The sequence below is a fragment of the Aedes albopictus genome, chromosome 1 (assembly GCF_035046485.1).
Source record: "Aedes albopictus strain Foshan chromosome 1, AalbF5, whole genome shotgun sequence".
NCBI classification, from domain to species: Eukaryota; Metazoa; Arthropoda; class Insecta; order Diptera; family Culicidae; genus Aedes; species Aedes albopictus.
The window spans coordinates 60547763-60564929 of NC_085136.1; the positions used below are offsets into that span (position 1 = coordinate 60547763).

General features: G+C 47.1%; 2 protein-coding genes across 2 annotated transcripts in view; one reads left to right on the top strand and one right to left on the bottom strand.

Moving 5' to 3' along the window:
* LOC109427548 (frequenin-2) overlaps positions 1 to 17167 on the bottom strand; it is a 469415-nt gene that overhangs the window by 209795 nt on the left and 242453 nt on the right. The gene's annotated exons all lie outside the window — the stretch shown is intronic.
* LOC134287492 (testis-specific H1 histone-like) lies at positions 15329 to 16612 on the top strand. The gene is given in 4 exon segments (XM_062849536.1): positions 15329 to 15403; positions 15467 to 15676; positions 15848 to 16321; positions 16415 to 16612. Coding segments are annotated over 4 exon segments (957 nt in total).

Below are 17167 nucleotides of genomic sequence, written 5' to 3' on the forward strand. Positions count from 1 at the left end.
GAAGCTTCCAGGCTTCCAGGGAGAAGCTTCCAGGCTTCCAGGGAGAAGCTTCCAGGCTTCCAGGGAGAAGCTTCCAGGCTTCCAGGGAGAAGCTTCCAGGCTTCCAGGGAGAAGCTTCCAGGCTTCCAGGGAGAAGCTTCCAGGCTTCCAGGGAGAAGCTTCCAGGCTTCCAGGGAGAAGCTTCCAGGCTTCCAGGGAGAAGCTTCCAGGCTTCCAGGGAGAAGCTTCCAGGCTTCCAGGGAGAAGCTTCCAGGCTTCCAGGGAGAAGCTTCCAGGCTTCCAGGGAGAAGCTTCCAGGCTTCCAGGGAGAAGCTTCCAGGCTTCCAGGGAGAAGCTTCCAGGCTTCCAGGGAGAAGCTTCCAGGCTTCCAGGGAGAAGCTTCCAGGCTTCCAGGGAGAAGCTTCCAGGCTTCCAGGGAGAAGCTTCCAGGCTTCCAGGGAGAAGCTTCCAGGCTTCCAGGGAGAAGCTTCCAGGCTTCCAGGGAGAAGCTTCCAGGCTTCCAGGGAGAAGCTTCCAGGCTTCCAGGGAGAAGCTTCCAGGCTTCCAGGGAGAAGCTTCCAGGCTTCCAGGGAGAAGCTTCCAGGCTTCCAGGGAGAAGCTTCCAGGCTTCCAGGGAGAAGCTTCCAGGCTTCCAGGGAGAAGCTTCCAGGCTTCCAGGGAGAAGCTTCCAGGCTTCCAGGGAGAAGCTTCCAGGCTTCCAGGGAGAAGCTTCCAGGCTTTCAGGGAGAAGCTTCCAGGCTTCTAGGAAGAAGCTTCTAGGCATTTTGGGAGAAGCTTCCAGGCTTCTCGGGAAAAGCTTCTATGAATTTTGGGAGATGTTTCATGATAAAACCTTTATAAATTTTTGCTATTGAAATACGACTGTATGGTTGACTTTATAAATTATGTCTAAAGCAGAAAGCATAGAAATTGGTACTGCATTAAGGCAACACTAGGGTGGTCCAAAAAATGATGTGGTCACACGAATGAACACTAAGAAAAATTTCACAATAATGAGCTTCAAAAACTGACCAGTGCATATTATGCAGTACAGTTAACCAAACCATGAAATTGATTTGAGAAAACATTTCATTCTTTTTATTCATAATTTACAAATTACAAAATTACAAACAAAAAAATTTACAAAATTACAAACAACTACATGCATTTGAGCTTAGACTACGACATACATCTTTCTTCCTACCAATTTTCTTGATAGGTACTTAAAAATGCCCTATCTTTCAAAGTATCAACCTACATAAAACAGGAAAGAAACCCCCTCATCACCAAATGAAGTGACCGCATTTCATTGCCAAAACGATAGACCGAAGAAAACACATTGCTCCTGCGGAGCAGATCGATGCCTACTAAGTTGTGCCGTTCGATTTGCTCGCCATTTCTTACGTAACGGCGTAGCCGTATCGGACCACGTGGCCGCAAACCGGAGCTCATCGATGCGATGCGAAACCGACCGACCAGATAGCTGGCATGCGGATGGTCGGCAGGAAAAAAATCAACCCATTAGAAGGATAATAAATGTTTCCTGCTTTCCAGGGCGTCGGCCGCCGGCATGAATCCAATTCATTGCATTGGTTTGGGATATTTTTTTTCTCAGAGGATGGAGGAGCACTTTGTATCGGTTTTGGTGAGCATATGCTATGCAAGGTCTTTAAAAGTAGGCAGATCCTACGTAAGCACATGAATTTTTGCTGATCTTTAAACGTTCTTGAAAAAATTGCATGAACGTGACATGTTAATCCATATCAGAGTTCATTAGTTTGAAGTCAACTGTGTTTTACAGGCCAGGGGAAGTAGTTCACCTAGGATGAACCAAACGTCAAACGTTAACCCCAATTCAAGGTGTCAAGCGACCCGTGCTGAGGAATGAGTGATCGAGGGGGTGAAAAAGATGCTCGATCTTTAACGGAGCCTGTGGGGTACCTGGGCACCCCCCACAGTAAGCTGTCCCTTACCGCGTTAATGCAGGGCTCTGGCGTGGTGGACATTCTTTCCCGTGCGACTCGTGGGATTAATCATGAAATCAAACAAATCAAGCAATCAAAATTCAGGTGGAAGTAGTGGTGGGATCAACCCCTTCGCAAGAAGCGGGTTGATGAGATCTCCGACAAGGAGAAGTGAGGAGATAGGCGCTGGGAGTTGCGTACGCAGCTCAAGCGTGGGTGCTCCAGTCCACTTCCCGGCAAGCCAGCCGGTGGAGGTTATGGACGGAGCGTGGTTGTTGAGGGCCGTCAACCGAGGATCCAAAGGACGGTCCGCAATAGAGGTGGCTGAGCAGCAGCTTGGCAAAATCATCGACTTTGCGTCCACTAAGTCGAACATAAGCAAGGACCTGAAAACGGCCTTGCTTCGACTTAGGGCGTCGATCGACGATGCCAAGCAGGAGCACGCGGCACTCGCGTTGCTGACTGCTGCAGCAGCGGAGCCTGCAAATGAGAAAGTGCCGAAGTTTACCCAAACGGAGGCCTTCTCCTTCGCAGGAAGTCCAAATAAGGCGGAAGCGACTGCTCGCGACAAACGGGGCAAGCAATCGCAGAAGCGGGCGAGGCAACCGTCAGGCGAGGAGCTGTCTGGCGGTGCCCGCAAGGCCAGGCGAATCATTACCCCGAAAGTCGGTAATAATGCCGGAAGGTCGGACCCCAGCCAGGGTTCCCGGAAAGCTGGGAAGGGTGGGCCTGAAAAGGCTGGCCCGTCCCGGAACGATGGGAACAAGGGGTTGCGACCGCTAGTGGGCCCTCAACAGCCACAGAGTAGGGCGATCCAAGGGGAGGACCCCCCTTGGACGAAGGTAGAGCGGAAGAAGAAGAAGGCGAATCCGCAGGTAGTAGCGCAGGACGCCAAGCCAAGGCGTAGGAGGGCAGGTGCCAAGCGCGAGAAAGGCGACGCTATCGTCATCAAGACGGAACAGTCCAAGTACTCGGACGTCTTGAAGATGATGCGAAGCGACGCCAAGCTTGAGGGTCTTGGAGCCGACGTACGCAGTATTAGACGTACTCGTACGGGCGAGATGATCCTGGAGCTGAAGCGCCAGAAGGAGCACAAGGGCGCCGCCTATAAGAGGCTGGCAGAAGAGGTCCTTGGTGAGGGTGTGCAGGTGAGGGCTTTGACACATGAGGCGACTCTGAAGGTCAAGGACATCGATGAGATCACCGAAGTGGAAGAGCTCGTCACGGCACTGCGGCAACAGTGCGATGTGCAGGTGGCCGCCGCAGCCGTTAAGCTACGGAAAGGGCCAGCAGGGACACAGGTAGCTTTGGTTCAGCTACCTGTGGCGGACGTCAAAAAGTCCGTTAAAGTAGGGAGCATAAAGGTGGGTTGGTGTGTATGTCACCTGACATTCCACGAGCCACCAGAGGTTTGCTTCAGGTGTCTGGAACCAGGACACAAGTCGTGGGACTGCGAAGGCCCCGACAGGCGCAAACTGTGCAGGCGATGCGGCGCTGAAGGTCATAAGGCCCAAAGCTGCACGAGTCCGCCCATCTGCATGATCTGTACCGGGAAATCCTCGAACAACAGACATCCGATGGGTGGTCCAAGGTGCCCGGCCTTCAAGAAAGCCGCAGTGAACAACAAATCACAGTGCAGGTAACGCAGCTGAACCTGAACCACTGTGATGCGGCTCAGCAACTGCTTTGTCAGGCAGTTTCTGAGTGGGAGACGGATATCGCCATCATATCGGACCCATACCGAGTACCCGCCGGCAACGGCAACTGGGTCGCGGATGGGACCAGAAAAATGGCGGCGATATGGACGACGGGTAAATACCCCGTTCAGGAGTTGGTGTCTACTACCTATGAGGGCTTCGTGGTCGCCAAAGTAAACGGGGTCTTCTTCTGTAGCTGTTATGCGCCTCCGCGGTGGCCGATCGAGCAGTTCACGCAAATGCTGGACCGCTTAACGACCGTGCTAACAGGGCGAAGGCCGGTGGTAATAGCGGGCGACTTTAATGCCTGGGCCGTGGAATGGGGAAGCCGTTTCACGAACCAGCGGGGTCAGATCCTGCTAGAAACACTGGCCATCTTAGATGTCGACTTGGCTAATGTCGGTACCAAGAGTACCTTTAGTCGGAATGGAGCGGAGTCAATTATTGACGTGACCTTTTGCAGTCCTGGCCTAACAAGTAGTTCGAACTGGAGAGTAGATGATGGCTACACTCACAGCGACCACCTGGCGGTTCGCTACAGTATCGACTACAATAACAGCAGACAGCGGATAGAAGAAGAGGCGGCTAGGCCAAGGCCAAGCCCTCGCAGGTGGAAGACATCATACTTCGACGAAGGGGTATTTAGGGAGGCGCTCCGCCGTGAGCGAAACTTAATCGGTTTAGACGGCGACGAGCTGGTAGCGGTGCTCTCACGTGCGTGTGATGCGACCATGCCTAGGCGAGTCCACCCTAGAAATGGGAGGCCACCGGCTTACTGGTGGACCGACGCGATTGCGGACCTGCGCCGCGCCTGCCTACGGGCTAGGCGGCGGATGCAGCGAGCACGATCAGAGGAAGAGCGAAACGAACGGCGGGTGGTGTTCGCCGCTGCAAAAGCCGCGCTTAAGACCGAGATAAGAGCAAGCAAAAAGGCCTGCTTTGAGGGTCTCTGTCAGAGTGCCAATACGAACCCGTGGGGTGACGCCTACAGGATCGTTATGGCCAAGACGAGAGGTGTGATGGCTCCTACAGAGCAATCTCCAGAGATGTTGGAGGGGATCATTGGAGGACTTTTTCCGCGTCATGATCCTAGTCCTTGGCCTCCTTTCGTAGGACAGCCGGGGACTGGGGCTGGCGATGAGGAGAGGGTCACCGATGTGGAACTTGCGGGGATAGCTAAGTCCCTTAGCGTAGGTAAGGCCCCAGGTCCGGACGGAGTTCCGAACCTGGCCTTAAAAGTAGCTATTGCAGAGGCTCCCGAGATGTTCAGGTCTGCTATGCAGAAATGCCTGGACGAGGGAGTTTTCCCAGAAGCTTGGAAGAGGCAGAGCCTGGTACTATTGCCAAAGGCGGGGAAACCACCCGGAGACCCGTCGGCATATAGACCAATATGCTTGATTGACACGGCGGGGAAGGTGCTCGAAAAGATCATCCTCAATAGAATGTTGCGGTTCACCGAGGGCGAAAATGGTCTTTCGAGTAACCAGTACGGCTTCCGGAAGGGGAGGTCCACCGTAGACGCTATCTTGTCGGTTACAAAAACCGCCGAGAAAGCACTCGAGCCTAAGAGGAGGGGAATTCGCTTTTGCGCGGTAGTGACTCTGGATGTAAGGAATGCGTTTAATAGCGCCAGCTGGTCTGCTATTGCCGATGCGCTCTTGCGTCTGGGGATACCGGAGTACCTGTACAAGATTCTCGGAAGTTACTTTCAGAATCGTGTACTAGTCTACGACACGGAGGTGGGTCGGAAGTGCTTTCACATAACCTCAGGAGTCCCGCAAGGTTCCATCCTGGGTCCGGTGTTATGGAATGTCATGTACGACGAGGTGTTGAGGTTAGAGTATCCAGTGGGAGTGGTGATTGTCGGATTTGCCGACGACATTACGCTCGAAGTCTACGGTGAAACGATCGAGGAGGTAAAGTTGACTACCAACCACTCGATCAAGGTTGTGGAGGCGTGGATGCGGTCCAGGAAACTGGAGCTGGCTCACCACAAGACAGAGGTGACGGTTGTTAACAACCTGAAGTCGGAGCAGCAGACGGAGATCAGTGTAGGAGACTGTACTATCCTGTCAAAGCGCTCCGTCAAACACTTGGGCGTGATAATCGACGATAAGCTTACTTTCGGTAGCCACGTCGATTATGCCTGTAAAAGAGCCTCCACAGCTATTGCGGCACTGTCCCGGATGATGTCCAATAGCTCTGCGGTGTACGCCAGTAAGCGCAAGCTTCTGGCTAGTGTTGCTACATCCATACTTAGGTATGGCGGCCCGGCGTGGGGCACCGCGCTAAGTACTAAATGCTACCGACGGAAGCTGGAAAGTACTTACAGGCTTATGTGCCTGAGGGTTGCGAGCGCGTACCGTACCGTGTCACACGACGCTCTCTGCGTCATTACTGGTATGGTGCCTATCAGCATTCTTATCAGTGAGGACATGGAGTGCTTCGAAATGCGCGGCACAAGAGGCATACGCAGGACTGTCAGGATGGCCTCTATGGTCAAATGGCAGCGCGCGTGGGACAGCTCCACCAAAGGAAGGTGGACCTATAGGTTGATACCGAGGGTAGATAGTTGGATTAATAGGCGCCATGGGGAAGTCACATTCCACCTGACACAGGTCCTTACAGGTCATGGTTGCTTCCGACAGTATCTACACCGTTTCGGGCATGCGGATTCTCCCGAATGCCCAGTGTGCAATGGTTTAGAGGAAACGGCGGAACACGTTTTGTTCGTGTGCCCGCGTTTTCGCACAATGCGTGACCGCATGCTTGCCACATGCGGGGAAGACACAACTCCGGACAACTTGGTCCAGAGGATGTGTAGGGATGAGTTTGGCTGGAACGCCGTTTCAACGGCTATTACCCACATCGTCTGGGAGCTACAGAGGAGGTGGCGCGTGGACTCGGAGAATGGCTAGTCCAGATGCAGTACAAGAGGTGGTCCAGGGGTTCGGAGTCGGCTTCGTAGGTCATACCGGTGCCCTGCGGTCGAGATCGACCCTTACAACGATTAAGTGGCCGCGGAGAGGAAGTCCCGGTAGCGGTGCTGTCGTGGCGTCGGTCTACTGGGTTGGATCCGAGCCCGCGGTTGGAAAGGGGTCCCCGGCAAGGGTCGGGGTAGGTGAGATCCTGCTGTCTGCAACCTACGGGTGCATCTGATAGGGCCTGAAGGGTAGTGATACCCTTCCTTGCGGGCAGGTCAGATCGGGTTGCACGTGGGCATCAGTTCTTGATGTCCGCTCAGCAGTAGGGCGCGGGCGGGGTTGACCCTGCCCGCCTTCCGAGGACAAAGGGAGTGGCGAGGACCACTCGGGAAACTGGCTAAGCGCCAGCATGCTACCGTGATGGACTCTCCAAAGCGAGTCATCGATGTTCGTTGCTGCAGGCTACGCAGCTAACCTTGTGGGTGCGATGTGCACTAGCCCCTCTCTGAAGCAATACCTTCTTGGTGGTTCCGGAGAGACGTAGGGTTTGGCGACCATAGGAATGGTTTAGTGGGTACGAGGAGAGAGTAGTCCTGGATTTTACTTTTGTTGTAGAAGACGGCCTGTCAGACCTACACTACCCTAACCTTCTGTTAGGGTGTCTGTTGAGCAGATTATCCCCCTATGGTTTAGAAAAAAAAAAAAACGTCAAATCCACTTTTTCTTTTCTTAGAGGCTGAAAAAAAGTGGTTTTGACATTTGGTTCATCCAAGGGCGCCTATTAAACAAAGCTCATGTTTTACGGTTACGCAGAAAAAACGGCATCATTCAAACGTCAAACGAGTGAACTTGTTCATTAGTTCATGTACAGTTTGACTTGTTTAGGGTACTCAAAATGAATTCATTCCTGCGGAGTTTTCCACCGATGAATCGAATTCACTCGATAAAAAAATTACACTAGAGCGAGGCCATTTCCAATCGACATTGGACGATTCTGATTGGAAACGGCCCCGCTCTAGTGTTAAAAGTCTCGGACCGAGTGAATTCTGTTCATCGGTTGATAAGTCCCATGGACTTATCTTACCGGTTCCGTGTCTACAGGAAATGAACTTGTTTCCATGGAATTTTGCATAGAAATTTAACTTCAATTTTCTCCAACAAACGGGAATCAAAACAATCCACCGGAAACCGTCAAAATTCGTGTGGGAGAGAAGAACGTTCATTCGTGACCTGATGGATAACACGGCTCCGCTCAAAAGTCAAATGGATTAGCACGTGCATTGGTTCATTCCGGTCTAAAATTCATCAGACCGATTGTCTAAAACGTTCCGTAAACGAACCCATTCTGTTCAAATTTGACAATCAGGACCATGTGGGTAAATCAAATCAAACCTTAATCTCAGCAAACGATGCATCCGGATCAAACAGAAGCGATGGCGTAGCCTACTGGTGCGACGGCAGAAACTCAGCCGAAGAAAACTGCCGATGAGAAGCTGACGAAGCGCCATGACGGCAGGATCGGTGTGCACATCCAGTTTTACGATTATTGTGGTCGGAGAATTTGCATAATCGTCGCATTTAGAAGGAACCCGTGGAATCAAACGCTTCTCGACGCTACAGTCAGTGGCAACAAACGAGCGAACGTTGTCGCCTCCAAGAAGCAGCCGTGAGAGTTCCGCGCTCGAAAAAATATGCTGATGAAATGAAATGTTGATTGAGGCGGTGGAGATTTTGAGGTTATAAAACTCTTTCCGAATGGATTGGTTGAATTTTGAACAAATAAGGATTCAGCCGTAAATGAAATTTGAGCTTTCAAGACTTGATTCGACATCGATTCGATTTCGATTCGATTTCGATTCGATTTCGATTCGATTTCGATTCGATTTCGATTCGATTTCGATTCGATTTCGATTCGATTTCGATTCGATTTCGATTCGATTTCGATTCGATTTCGATTCGATTTCGATTCGATTTCGATTCGATTTCGATTCGATTTCGATTCGATTTCGATTCGATTTCGATTCGATTTCGATTCGATTTCGATTCGATTTCGATTCGATTTCGATTCGATTTCGATTCGATTTCGATTCGATTTCGATTCGATTTCGATTCGATTTCGATTCGATTTCGATTCGATTTCGATTCGATTTCGATTCGATTTCGATTCGATTTCGATTCGATTTCGATTCGATTTCGATTCGATTTCGATTCGATTCGATTCGATTTCGATTCGATTTCGATTCGATTTCGATTCGATTTCGATTCGATTTCGATTCGATTTCGATTCGATTTCGATTCGATTTCGATTCGATTTCGATTCGATTTCGATTCGATTTCGATTCGATTTCGATTCGATTTCGATTCGATTTCGATTCGATTTCGATTCGATTTCGATTCGATTTCGATTCGATTTCGATTCGATTTCGATTCGATTTCGATTCGATTTCGATTCGATTTCGATTCGATTTCGATTCGATTTCGATTCGATTTCGATTCGATTTCGATTCGATTTCGATTCGATTTCGATTCGATTTCGATTCGATTTCGATTCGATTTCGATTCGATTTCGATTCGATTTCGATTCGATTTCGATTCGATTTCGATTCGATTTCGATTCGATTTCGGTTCGATTTCGATTCGATTTCGATTCGATTTCGATTCGATTTCGGTTCGATTTCGATTCGATTTCGATTCGATTTCGATTCGATTTCGATTCGATTTCGGTTCGATTTCGATTCGATTTCGATTCGATTTCGATTCGATTTCGATTCGATTTCGATTCGATTCGATTCGATTTCGATTCGATTTCGATTCGATTTCGATTCGATTCGATTCGATTTCGATTCGATTTCGATTCGATTTCGATTCGATTTCGATTCGATTTCGATTCGATTTCGATTCGATTTCGATTCGATTTCGATTCGATTTCGATTCGATTTCGATTCGATTTCGATTCGATTTCGATTCGATTTCGATTCGATTTCGATTCGATTTCGATTCGATTCGATTCGATTTCGATTCGATTTCGATTCGATTTCGATTCGATTTCGATTCGATTTCGATTCGATTTCGATTCGATTTCGATTCGATTTCGATTCGATTTCGATTCGATTTCGATTCGATTTCGATTCGATTTCGATTCGATTTCGATTCGATTCGATTCGATTTCGATTCGATTTCGATTCGATTTCGATTCGATTTCGATTCGATTTCGATTCGATTTCGATTCGATTTCGATTCGATTTCGATTCGATTTCGATTCGATTTCGATTCGATTTCGATTCGATTTCGATTCGATTTCGATTCGATTTCGATTCGATTTCGATTCGATTTCGATTCGATTTCGATTCGATTTCGATTCGATTTCGATTCGATTTCGATTCGATTTCGATTCGATTTCGATTCGATTTCGATTCGATTTCGATTCGATTTCGATTCGATTTCGATTCGATTTCGATTCGATTTCGATTCGATTTCGATTCGATTTCGATTCGATTTCGATTCGATTTCGATTCGATTTCGATTCGATTTCGATTCGATTTCGATTCGATTTCGATTCGATTTCGATTCGATTTCGATTCGATTTCGATTCGATTTCGATTCGATTTCGATTCGATTTCGATTTGATTTCGATTCGATTTCGATTCGATTTCGATTCGATTTCGATTCGATTCGATTCGATTTCGATTCGATTTCGATTCGATTTCGATTCGATTTCGATTCGATTTCGATTCGATTTCGATTCGATTTCGATTCGATTTCGATTCGATTTCGATCGATTTCGATTCGATTTCGATTCGATTTCGGTTCGATTTCGGTTCGATTTCGATTCGATTTCGATTCGATTTCGATTCGATTTCGGTTCGATTTCGATTCGATTTCGATTCGATTTCGATTCGATTTCGGTTCGATTTCGATTCGATTTCGATTCGATTTCGATTCGATTTCGATTCGATTTCGATTCGATTTCGATTCGATTTCGATTCGATTTCGATTCGATTTCGATTCGATTTCGATTCGATTTCGATTCGATTTCGGTTCGATTCGATTCGATTTCGATTCGATTTCGATTCGATTTCGATTCGATTCGATCGATTCGATTCGATTTCGATTCGATTTCGATTCGATTTCGATTCGATTTCGATTCGATTTCGATTCGATTTCGATTCGATTTCGATTCGATTTCGATTCGATTTCGATTCGATTTCGATTCGATTTCGATTCGATTTCGATTCGATTTCGATTCGATTTCGATTCGATTTCGATTCGATTTCGATTCGATTTCGATTCGATTTCGATTCGATTTCGATTCGATTTCGATTCGATTTCGATTCGATTTCGATTCGATTTCGATTCGATTTCGATTCGATTTCGATTCGATTTCGATTCGATTTCGATTCGATTTCGATTCGATTTCGATTCGATTTCGATTCGATTTCGATTCGATTTCGATTCGATTTCGATTCGATTCGATTCGATTTCGATTTCGGATTTCGATTCGATTTCGATTCGATTTCGATTCGATTTCGATTTCGATTCGATTTCGATTCGATTTCAATTCGATTTCGATTCGATTTCGATTCGATTTCGATTCGATTTCGATTTCGATTCGATTTCGATTCGATTTCGATTCGATTCGATTCGATTTCGATTCAATTTCGATTCGATTCGATTCGATTTCGATCGATTCGATTCCTCGATTTCGATTCGATTTCGATTCGATTTCGATTTTACGATTCGATTTCGATTCGATTTCGATTCGATTTCGATTCGATTTCGATTCGATTTCGATTCGATTTCGATTCGATTTCGATTCGATTTCGATTCGATTTCGATTCGATTTCGATTCGATTTCGATTCGATTTCGATTCGATTTCGATTCGATTTCGATTCGATTTCGATTCGATTTCGATTCGATTTCGATTCGATTTCGATTCGATTTCGATTCGATTTCGATTCGATTTCGATTCGATTTCGATTCGATTTCGATTCGATTTCGATTCGATTTCGATTCGATTTCGATTCGATTTCGATTCGATTTCGATTCGATTTCGATTCGATTTCGATTCGATTTCGATTCGATTTCGATTCGATTTCGATTCGATTTCGATTCGATTTCGATTCGATTTCGATTCGATTTCGATTCGATTTCGATTCGATTTCGATTCGATTTCGATTCGATTTCGATTCGATTTCGATTCGATTTCGATTCGATTTCGATTCGATTTCGATTCGATTTCGATTCGATTTCGATTCGATTTCGATTCGATTTCGGTTCGATTTCGATTCGATTTCGATTCGATTTCGATTCGATTTCGGTTCGATTTCGATTCGATTTCGATTCGATTTCGATTCGATTTCGATTCGATTTCGGTTCGATTTCGATTCGATTTCGATTCGATTTCGATTCGATTTCGATTCGATTTCGATTCGATTTCGATTCGATTTCGATTCGATTTCGATTCGATTTCGATTCGATTTCGATTCGATTTCGATTCGATTTCGATTCGATTTCGATTCGATTTCGATTCGATTTCGATTCGATTTCGATTCGATTTCGATTCGATTTCGATTCGATTTCGATTCGATTTCGATTCGATTTCGATTCGATTTCGATTCGATTTCGATTCGATTTCGATTCGATTTCGATTCGATTTCGATTCGATTTCGATTCGATTTCGATTCGATTTCGATTCGATTTCGATTCGATTTCGATTCGATTTCGATTCGATTTCGATTCGATTTCGATTCGATTTCGATTCGATTTCGATTCGATTTCGATTCGATTTCGATTCGATTTCGATTCGATTTCGATTCGATTTCGATTCGATTTCGATTCGATTTCGATTCGATTTCGATTCGATTTCGATTCGATTTCGATTCGATTTCGATTCGATTTCGATTCGATTTCGATTCGATTTCGATTCGATTTCGATTCGATTTCGATTCGATTTCGATTCGATTTCGATTCGATTTCGATTCGATTTCGATTCGATTTCGATTCGATTTCGATTCGATTTCGATTCGATTTCGATTCGATTTCGATTCGATTTCGATTCGATTTCGATTCGATTTCGATTCGATTTCGATTCGATTTCGATTCGATTTCGATTCGATTTCGATTCGATTTCGATTCGATTTCGATTCGATTTCGATTCGATTTCGATTCGATTTCGATTCGATTTCGATTCGATTTCGATTCGATTTCGATTCGATTTCGATTCGATTTCGATTCGATTTCGATTCGATTTCGATTTGATTTCGATTCGATTTCGATTCGATTTCGATTCGATTTCGATTCGATTTCGATTCGATTTCGATTCGATTTCGATTCGATTTCGATTCGATTTCGATTCGATTTCGATTCGATTTCGATTCGATTTCGATTCGATTTCGATTCGATTTCGATTCGATTTCGATTCGATTTCGGTTCGATTTCGGTTCGATTTCGATTCGATTTCGATTCGATTTCGATTCGATTTCGGTTCGATTTCGATTCGATTTCGATTCGATTTCGATTCGATTTCGGTTCGATTTCGATTCGATTTCGATTCGATTTCGATTCGATTTCGATTCGATTTCGATTCGATTTCGATTCGATTTCGATTCGATTTCGATTCGATTTCGATTCGATTTCGATTCGATTTCGATTCGATTTCGATTCGATTTCGATTCGATTTCGATTCGATTTCGATTCGATTTCGATTCGATTTCGATTCGATTTCGATTCGATTTCGATTCGATTTCGATTCGATTTCGATTCGATTTCGATTCGATTTCGATTCGATTTCGATTCGATTTCGATTCGATTTCGATTCGATTTCGATTCGATTTCGATTCGATTTCGATTCGATTTCGATTCGATTTCGATTCGATTTCGATTCGATTTCGATTCGATTTCGATTCGATTTCGATTCGATTTCGATTCGATTTCGATTCGATTTCGATTCGATTTCGATTCGATTTCGATTCGATTTCGATTCGATTTCGATTCGATTTCGATTCGATTTCGATTTCGGATTTCGATTCGATTTCGATTCGATTTCGATTCGATTTCGATTTCGATTCGATTTCGATTCGATTTCAATTCGATTTCGATTCGATTTCGATTCGATTTCGATTCGATTTCGATTTCGATTCGATTTCGATTCGATTTCGATTCGATTTCGATTCGATTTCGATTCAATTTCGATTCGATTTCGATTCGATTTCGATTCGATTTCGATTTTGATTCGATTTTGATTCGATTTCGATTCGATTTCGATTCGATTTCGATTCGATTTCGATTCGATTTCGATTCGATTTCGATTCGATTTCGATTCGATTTCGATTCGATTTCGATTCGATTTCGATTCGATTTCGATTCGATTTCGATTCGATTTCGATTCGATTTCGATTCGATTTCGATTCGATTTCGATTCGATTTCGATTCGATTTCGATTCGATTTCGATTCGATTTCGATTCGATTTCGATTCAATTTCGATTCGATTTCGATTTCGATTCGATTTCGATTCAATTTCGATTCGATTTTGATTCGATTTCGATTCGATTTCGACTCGATTTCGATTCGATTTCGGTTCGATTTCTCTTTGAGAAAAGTTAAAATTTTTAAAGCTTCGAGCCTTTTTCTTCCAGTTCGACGTTTCCAAGTAATTGAAATTCAAAGTGAAGACGCGGTCTTTCGCGCGCCGTGAATCTAAAACAGAACGACGTGCTGCTTGTTTGACTCTATGGCCCGGAAAAGACTTCGGCTGCCGATAGACTGGAAAGAAAACGATTGGAAGCGATAATTTCAATTTTCGAGCAGGAAATTATTATGGAAATTTTCAATATCGTGGATCCATTCCGGAAGCACCAAGTGCTGGCACTCCATTTAGTCGTAGTAGTCTAGTGAGAGCCTTCAGAAACTGGAAAAGAGGCGGCCGAAAGGAGCCCGAGTTGGAAAAAGTTTGTCAATTTTTCAAATCCAATCAATCACCTAATCCGATCGGAAAGCTCCAACATCTTAGCAAGCCATGAATTCCTGCTAATCGGAAAAGTTTGTCCATACGGGGGTTTTCTTTTTAGAGATGTCACAAGTTTTTGACAAAATTTATTTAATTAGATTTAATCTACAATTAAGGATCGGTTAGAACAAACTAATTGACTATTCTAATTGATAACAAATAATGCTACTTTTGTTCTTTGTAACTGAACTAACATTTTTTTTTTCAATATATTTTCGAAGTTTGAGGCATTCCTAATCTCCTAATCGAAAAGAAGGAGGTCCAACATTGCCTACTGGGATATCATAGCCGACCGAGATGATGAAAACTGAACCGAAAGCTTAAGGGTACGATGCACGAGAGGCAATAGGCAAACAAGTAAACTAAGTAGGCGACATGTTGTGGAAAAATTCTTTGCGACACTCCTTTCTCACTCTCCCTCCGCTGCCGGGTTCCTCGAGCATGCTTGCATGTATGTTTGTTTACCAGACATGGGACAAGTCTGACTCGACGTCCACATTGTGCTCCTTCGCCGGATATGTGAGGGGAAGGAACCTTGAAACTTCATATATCCCCACAAAACCCATCATCCAACAGAAGAGTGTTGTCGGTCGACAGCTTGGAGTAGTGTAGTGTGCCACGTGGGAAAAGTTGCACTTACCTTTCTAGCTTTATATATGCATAATCGAGAACGAAACTGACAGCCAACTGTGATTTAATATGGCTGACGTGGTCTTCGTCGTCTTCGGTGGAATTAGTGGTCAATGGGAGAACGAAAATGGAAAGTTTGTTTTTACCGTCAACCGGCAAACAGGATGATTTGTTGATGTTTTTGTTGAGACCTTCCGGATTAGTATGCAGAAAATGTATCTTCTAGACTAGAAGTTTGTTGGATTAGCCGGTAATTTATTCAAAGATACATTTGGAAATACAAAAACAACGGTCTCTCCAGAGCAGAGCCCAGAGCAGAGCCCAGAGCAGAGCCCAGAGCAGAGCCCAGAGCAGAGCCCAGAGCAGAGCCCAGAGCAGAGCCCAGAGCAGAGCCCAGAGCAGAGCCCAGAGCAGAGCCCAGAGCAGAGTCCAGAGCAGAGCCCGGAGCAGAGCCAAGAGCAGAGCCCAGAGCAGAGCCCAGAGCATAGCCCATAGCAGAGCCCGGAGCAGAGCCCAGAGCAGAGCCCAGAGCAGAGCCTAGAGCAGAGCCCAGAGTAGAGTCCAGAGCAGAGCCCAGAGCCATAGCAGAGCCCAGAGCAGACCCCAGAGGAGAGCCAGAGTAGGGCCAGAGCCATAACAGAGGCAGAGCAGAGCCCAGAGCAGAGCCCAGAGCAGAGCCCAGAGCAGAGCCCAGAGCAGAGCCCAGAGCAGAGCCCAGAGCAGAGCCCAGAGCAGAGCCCAGAGCAGAGCCCAGAGCAGAGCCCAGAGCAGACCCCAGAGCAGAGCCCAGAGCAGAGCCCAGAGCAGAGCCCAGAGCAGAGCCCAGAGCAGAGCCCAGAGCAGAGCCCAGAGCAGAGCCCAGAGCAGAGTCCAGAGCAGAGCCCAGAGCAGAGCCCAGAGCAGAGCCCAGAGCAGAGCCCAGAGCAGAGCCCAGAGCAGAGCCCAGAGCAGAGCCCAGAGCAGAGCCCAGAGCAGAGCCCAGAGCAGAGTCCAGAGCAGAGCCCGGAGCAGAGCCAAGAGCAGAGCCCAGAGCAGAGCCCAGAGCATAGCCCATAGCAGAGCCCGGAGCAGAGCCCAGAGCAGAGCCCAGAGCAGAGCCTAGAGCAGAGCCCAGAGTAGAGTCCAGAGCAGAGCCCAGAGCAGAGCCCAGAGCCATAGCAGAGCCCAGAGCAGACCCCAGAGGAGAGCCAGAGCAGGGCCAGAGCCATAACAGAGGCAGAGCAGAGCCCAGAGCAGAGCCCAGAGCAGAGCCCAGAGCAGAGCCCAGAGCAGAGCCCAGAGCAGAGCCCAGAGCAGAGCCCAGAGCAGAGCCCAGAGCAGAGCCCAGAGCAGAGCCCAGAGCAGACCCCAGAGCAGAGCCCAGAGCAGAGCCCAGGGCAGAGCCCAGAGCAGCGCCAGAGCAGAGCCATAGCAGAGCCATAGCAGGGCCATAGCAGAGCCCAGAGCAGAGCTCAGAGCAGAGCCCAGAGCAGAGCCAGAGCCATAGCAGAGCCAGAGCAAAGCCAGAGCAGAGCCAGAGCAGAGCAGAGCCAGAGCAGAGCCAGAGGAGAGCCAAAGCAGAGCCAGAGCAGAGCCAGAGCAGAGCCCAGAGCAGAGCCCAGAGCAGAGCCCAGAGCAGAGCAGAACCAGAGCAGAGCCTGGAAGCTTCTTCGGAGTAGCCTGGAAATGTCGTTTTAGATGCTTGGAAGCTTCTGCCGAGAAGACTAGAATAATGTCCCGAGAAGCCTGGAAGCTTTTCCCGAATGACCTGGAAGGATCTCCCGAGAAGCCTGGAAGCTTCTCCCAAGAATCCTGAAAGCTTCTCCAGAGAAGCCTGGAAGCTTCTCCCGAGAAGCCTGGAAGCTTCTCCCGAGAAGCCTGGAAGCTTCTCCCGAGAAGCCTGGAAGCTTCTCCCGAGAAGCCTGGAAGCTTCTCCCGAGAAGCCTGGAAGCTTCTCCCGAGAAGCCTGGAAGCTTCTCCCGAGAAG